Source organism: Rhagoletis pomonella, unplaced genomic scaffold (genome assembly GCF_013731165.1).
Source record: "Rhagoletis pomonella isolate Grant_MI unplaced genomic scaffold, Rhpom_1.0 Rhpom_scaffold_00002, whole genome shotgun sequence".
Classification (NCBI taxonomy): Eukaryota; Metazoa; Arthropoda; class Insecta; order Diptera; family Tephritidae; genus Rhagoletis; species Rhagoletis pomonella.
Window position 1 is genome coordinate 43,657,552 of NW_023458556.1, and position 6,202 is coordinate 43,663,753.

Consider the following 6,202-nt stretch of genomic DNA (forward strand, 5'->3'; position numbering starts at 1 on the left):
AAGCAAAATTCGAATACACATAAACTTTTAAAAATTTAAATTTTGCATTCTAAAAAACTGTTGGAAAAAGAATCTAAACCCTTATAAGCACCGAAATCTTCAAAATTTCAAACAAAGTTTACCTTTTTTATTCACCATGTTTTTCCTTAATTCTTTCACAATTGGCCTAAACAAATCAAACAAATTGGAACATATTTCAAAAAAATTGCAAAAATAATCAAAATTTTGGTTTCAAAATTTTTTGGCACGCACTTTCAATTTTTTTTTTAACTTGTATAGCATTTTTTGTTGAGGTTGTGTTGCTATCCACAATCGACCAATTAATTCTCGCATTTCCCTTGCACTTACTTATTTACACAAACAAATATCCGCGATTTTCATTTGCAGCACACGAATCATTTTCATAAAATAAATCAAGTTTGACAATAAATTAAGAATATCTGTAAACACTAAATTATATTAAAAGCTACAATTAAATATTGTCCTGCTAGCAACTTAAACTAAATTCATTTGCTAAGCTGACTTTCAGTTCGCAAGTCACAATGAAAGTAAGTAATTAATAACTGAGTGTAATTATAAAAACATTAAATCAACTAATTATACACAACGGTATACATACGTACCTCCACACACACTCACACACTCAAACTAACTAACATAGTCATCATACATAAAGTATGTACATACATACATCCTACAATTATCCTTTTAGGTATGTCCTTTCACTACTTTCCACACTTGCTCCTTCATTTGGCAAACGTCTACCAACAACACCAACACCACCACCACCACCATTCAGTCAATTTATGTCATAGTATTTTCTTTGGTAGCTTTTACAGCCGCCGTCCACGCCTAAACCGCCAACGCCAGCACCAACACCTCCTGGACTTGCACCACTGCCGACACCGACACCGACGCCGCCGCTTACGCCATTATTAAAGTAGCACCCACTGACGCTGGCCCCTGCATTGACGCCGACGCCGACGCCGCCAACACCGACATTGCTGCCGCCACTGCCACTGCCACTGCCACCGCCGGCTAACATGGACAAGGCTTTATTTTAGCTGGAAGCGCCCAGTGAGTTCTTCATATGCGCTGCAGCTGCCGCTTGAACGCCAAACGGCGAACCACCACCACCGCTTTGTGGGCCATTGTTGTTATTGTGATCGCCCGGTGTACGCGGTCCATTTTGCACAACACTACCCGGTACGCCAGGACTGCCACCACCCATTAAGCCGCCAGCGCCCGTCGGCGAGCCTTGACCAATGGCGCTGGCATGTCGCTTCAACATCGGATGATTGGCCATAGAGGCGAAGACGAGACGTTCCTCATAGTCATATTCGCAGAGAATTTTGTTCTCACACAGGTAGAAACGATCGCCAACGCAGAATCTGGAAGGAGAAAAAGGGAAAAAAGAAAACTTTACTAACTGATTTACTGCTTTTTGTATCCTTAAATGATAGCAAAGGAAGCATTTTTCCACTTGCTTGAGTAGCAATGGAGGGCATTCAAGACCAAAGCAATACAGTAAGTTCATGGTATGCCAGAGTGGCTTAGAACAAAGAATGATAGAATATAACTACACATATGAAGCACAAGTACCGTTGCATGTGCACTTTTAATTTCTTCCTTTCAGCGAAGGACAACGCTCATCGTTCTATGTTGAAAATTGTCTTCCTTTCATTTATCTGACAGTTGTCAACTCAACACAAAAATGCAAATGGCAACAATGTCACTGCGAATCGAGAGGCGGGAAGGAAAATGTCACACAAGTTTAACTGCTATCTCAAAAAAATATGTTCATACATACTACATAAGTATGTCTGTTGCAACACAGAGATCATTCAAATGGAATTGAAGCAAGCATTTCAATTTTCACGCTTCGGTGGGTACTGGAGAGCTGGGCATTTTTCTTAAATATATTTACATATTTTCATTCAAATTCTTTATGATGAGCACAAAAGTAATTGTGAATCAAAATATTTCTTTAATAACGCTACCATATTTCTAAGGAGGGAAAATTAATTTATACGCAGCGTAGGAATATTCTGAATGGGAAGCGTTCGCTGTGCAAGCTAGAAAACTGAGAGGGGCTGGAATATGTTCTTCGGAATGTTGTCTATTGAATCAGGGAAGCCAACTCGTGGGGAATTCCCCGATTTGCGGGGAATTTCAGATCGCGTGGGGAATCGGGGAAAGCCCGTTTTTTGTGGGGAATTTCAGTTTATATGGGGAAGCGGGGGATGAACTGTTTATTGTGAAGTATTAGGTGTAATTTTTTTTCTTTTTTGCTTCCTTAATTTCATAATGATTTAAAGGAAATATAAGTTGAGATGTCACACTCGTCACCGTGGAATGAGCCGTATGCAGTTGTGTAGATCGTTCAATTCTAGTATAATAAAGTTTCAAATGGCTAAAAATTTCCGTTGATTTTTTAGAATTTTCTTTAATAACGAATAAACACACTTTATTTTATATGGAAGAAAACAGCAACATCTTCTGCAAACAAATTCTAAAACGAAAATTTTTAGACACTTGAAACTTGCACTCTTTTGTTCTAGAATTGAGTAGGCTATAAAACTGCGTACTCAAAATTTCTCCAGAAAATCGAATTCAAAAGCTCAAAATTTTTACGAAAGTTTGTTGATTTTTTTATTATTGTACAAAGTTTGAAACTAAGATTTGAACGCTTTTTGTTAAAGGATGAACTCTATTCTTATAAAAAATAATTCAAATTAAATAAAAATAAATAAAATAAAAAATCTCAAAACTTGTCAAAATTTGGTGCGAATAAATTTTTTTCGACCACTGTTTGTGTGTAAATATTATATGTACATTTTTATTCTTTGTTTAAATTAAAAAGTTCAAAATTTTTACGAATGTTTGTTGTTTTTTTTAATATTGTGCAAAGTTTTAAACTTGGATTTGAAGACTTTTTGTTAAAGAATGAACTCTATTCTTGTCAAAAATAATTCAAGTTAAATAACAAAAAAAAAAGTTTCAAAACTTGTCAAAATTTGGTGCGACTAAATTTTTTTCGACCACTGTTTGTCTGTAAATATTATATGCACATTTTTATTCTTTATTTAAATAAAAAAGTTCAAAATTTTTACGAATGTTTGTTGATTTTTTTTTTTATATTGTACAAAGTTTGAAACTTGGATTTGAACGCTTTTTGTTAAGGAATGAACTCTATCAAAAATAATTCAAATTAAATAACAAAAAAAAAAATAAAAAGTTTCAAAACTTGTCAAAATTTGGTGCGACTAAATTTTTTTCGATCAACTGTTTGTCTGTAAGTTAACAAAATTTATAAAAGTGTGGCTAGATTTATGAAAAAATAGATTAATTGCACTTAAAAACAAAATAAACATCAAAATACATAATTTTTTTTTGTAAATAAGGAGATATCTATGGGTGGGGAATTTTACGAAATTTCTGGCAAAATCGGCGAATTTCGTTGTCGAAATCGGGGAATTATCAAAAATGAGTTGGCTACACTGTATCGAATGTAGCAGCTATTTTAAATTTTCTTAAAATTTTCCAAAATTGAGTTATGGCAGCCTCGATCGTTCAAGTACCACTATGCGCGCTGTTAGAAATGGTTTTTTCTAATTTAGATGTTGCCCGGACCAGGAATCGAACTCAAGTCGTACGGAGTGGTATTACGCACCTCTAACCTATCGGCTACAGCGATCGAGAGTGTCGCCTTACACTGCTTGTTAATCAGATTCGTCTCTTGCGGCTTTTTTTTGGTCCAAAATTTTAAAAAGTCATCGATGAAAATTGCAGAAATTTGGACAAATTTATCGTTTTAAAGCCCAACTAGGGTGTTCGCATATTCGCCTTTTTTTTCCAAAAGCGGTTTTCGAGTTCTTCGAAAAATTGCAGTTAAAAAAAACGGTTTCTGATTTTGAAATTAAGAAAAAACCGAACAAACTGGTTTATTTTACATAGTTTTTTATACAGTGAAAATGCTTATTTGTTTTTTTTTCGCACGTGAGTAGGGCTCGAGTGCCACGCGGGAGGCCTATGGTTCAATTTCTGGTCCCAGCAACATCAAAAAAAAATATTTTTCAAATAGCGGTCGCCCCTCGGCAGACAATGGCAACCCTCGCGAGTGTACTTCTGCCATCAAAAAGCTTATTTCGAGGTGGATCAAAAGTTTAGATCTCTCCATTTGTGTCAGAACAACAATTTTTTCCATATAAAGTATTTTTGAAAAAAATGTTTGTATGGAAGAGACTGCGTGAAAAAAAATTGCCAAAAATCAACAATAATTCCTAACTACTTAAAAATTGTACTTTATTATAATAAAATTGATTGGGCTACAATTCTGCATACTCAAAAAATCCGATTAAAAAGTTGAAATTTTGCATGAAAATTTGCTGAGTTTTCGCGAGTTTTGCACAAAGTTAAGGAATTATATTTTTATGTTTTTTGTTGTAGAATGAACCATATTTTTATAAAAAATTGGCGAAAAAATATTAGAATAAAAATTTTTGCATATATTGTGAAAAATTTGCTGTGCCAATACTTTGTTCCGGCAGTGTATATAGATATGGAGGCACTACCTACACCATACATATGCATAAATATGTACATGCTTATTCATGTAGGTACGTATATATTTTTAGCAGTTATCATCAGCGACATCAGTTAAATCAGCGACGTTTACAAAGGACTTACAAATGTGTGCAACCAATATTGAAAAAAAAAACTTAAAAAAAAAATAACAAGGTATTCCAAACAGTGTGTCCGCCCCTGATTTACGCAACAATGTCTCCTCCTGCATCCAATTCATATTTTCGACAATGCCATACAAAGTAAATCGATTGACAGTTTATTTGCAAGCGCCAAAAACGAAAGCAACCGATGCCACACCTACAACATGTAACTGAGTAGTTGGTATTTTGGCAGGAACAAATATTTGTGTTTATCTTACAAAGCAAAAATCGTGAAAATTCGCAAACAGTTGCAGCAAAAAAAGTAACAGCAACTAGCGAAGCACCTGCGACTCGATAAAAATTGGGAGAGGTAAACGGGAAAAAAACTGAATACTATAAGGGAGCCACCGCTGATATGTGTAAGCCAACATATCACTTCTCATACTTTCCAGCTGTCACAGCGTAATCGCCGGCAGCGTCTGATGAATGTCGCTTGTCGCCCGCCTACCAACTACCACTTTTTTCTTACCAGTAAAGGCATGGGGGTAGCGGCTTTAGTACCAATCTGTGATTTTCAACTTTACACAGAAAAAGTCCTAAAAAAATAGTGCACCCAAAAAATACGAAAAAAATTGTCATAAATTCCATTCCAAATGAGTGCAGCAAAAAATTCTGCTGCTCGTAACTATAGAGGCGGAATGCCACAAAAATGCAAACGACCAACTTTGAGGCACACGGAAGCCATGTATAGTATTGTGGGAGGTATACAAATGGAAAACGGTAAACGTTTTGCGGCAGAAGCTGCGGGCATTTCCGGCCCTACTTTAGTGCGTAGTAGAGAACCATCCTGCAGCCACACAGCCAGCAGGAGCAGCATACAACCACCAACAAACAGCAGGCAGACGGCAACAGTCGCACCAAAAAACCGCCATATCAAAATCATGGAAAATAGAAGAGGAGGAGGAAGGGGAAAAAATAGCCAGCAACAGCGACAATTCGGACATTCATATCAACACATCAAGCGCCAATATCGATGACGACAGGAAATTATGCAAACTTTATGCCAAAAGCAAAACGGGGGAAAAAACAAAAAAATCTTTTACCAAAAATAAAATATAAAAAATTAACAGTAAAAACAATGGTCCACCGCACGCGTCCACTTTCTTTTTGCCACAAACAAAGCTTTTTTCCACAACTTTTCTGTTTTCTTTTTGTGCGTGCGTTTTTTTTTTTTGTTTTATCATTTCACTTGTAGTGCTGCAACTGAAGGCCCGCATGTTAAATTAACACGAACGTCACATTTCCGCTTGAACAAAAGCCACAGAAATTTTTTCTCCAAAAAATAAAAAAAAAGAATTAAAGCGACAATCGCCCGGAGGCTGTCAACGCCACTGTGAAGTGGTTCTGTCTCACACGTGAGCGCTTGTAACTCACTGAGAGGTGGGTGAACTCGGGTTTGGAGGGGTAGCAGTGTAAATTGCATGGCTCAATGATTTTTTGGCAATTGAATTAATTTTTAAAAAATTGATTAGCTG

At 36.1% G+C, this 6,202-nt stretch overlaps 2 protein-coding genes across 2 annotated transcripts in view; both read right to left on the reverse strand.

Annotated features, from left to right (window-relative positions):
• Nucleotides 1-777: 777 nt before the first annotated feature.
• Nucleotides 778-1,052, reverse strand: LOC118733645 (glycine-rich protein 5-like). The gene has a single exon (XM_036463138.1). The coding sequence runs from the start codon at nucleotides 1,043-1,045 to the stop codon at nucleotides 800-802; it is 246 nt and encodes an 81-aa protein (XP_036319031.1). The 5' UTR covers nucleotides 1,046-1,052; the 3' UTR covers nucleotides 778-799.
• Nucleotides 994-6,202, reverse strand: part of LOC118733641 (lipoma-preferred partner homolog) — a 250,790-nt gene continuing 245,581 nt past the window's right edge. The window contains exon 5 of the mRNA XM_036463135.1: nucleotides 994-1,391. Within this exon, the coding sequence (XP_036319028.1) occupies nucleotides 1,061-1,391 (331 nt within the window). The 3' untranslated portion in view covers nucleotides 994-1,060. The remainder of the gene's footprint in view (nucleotides 1,392-6,202) is intronic.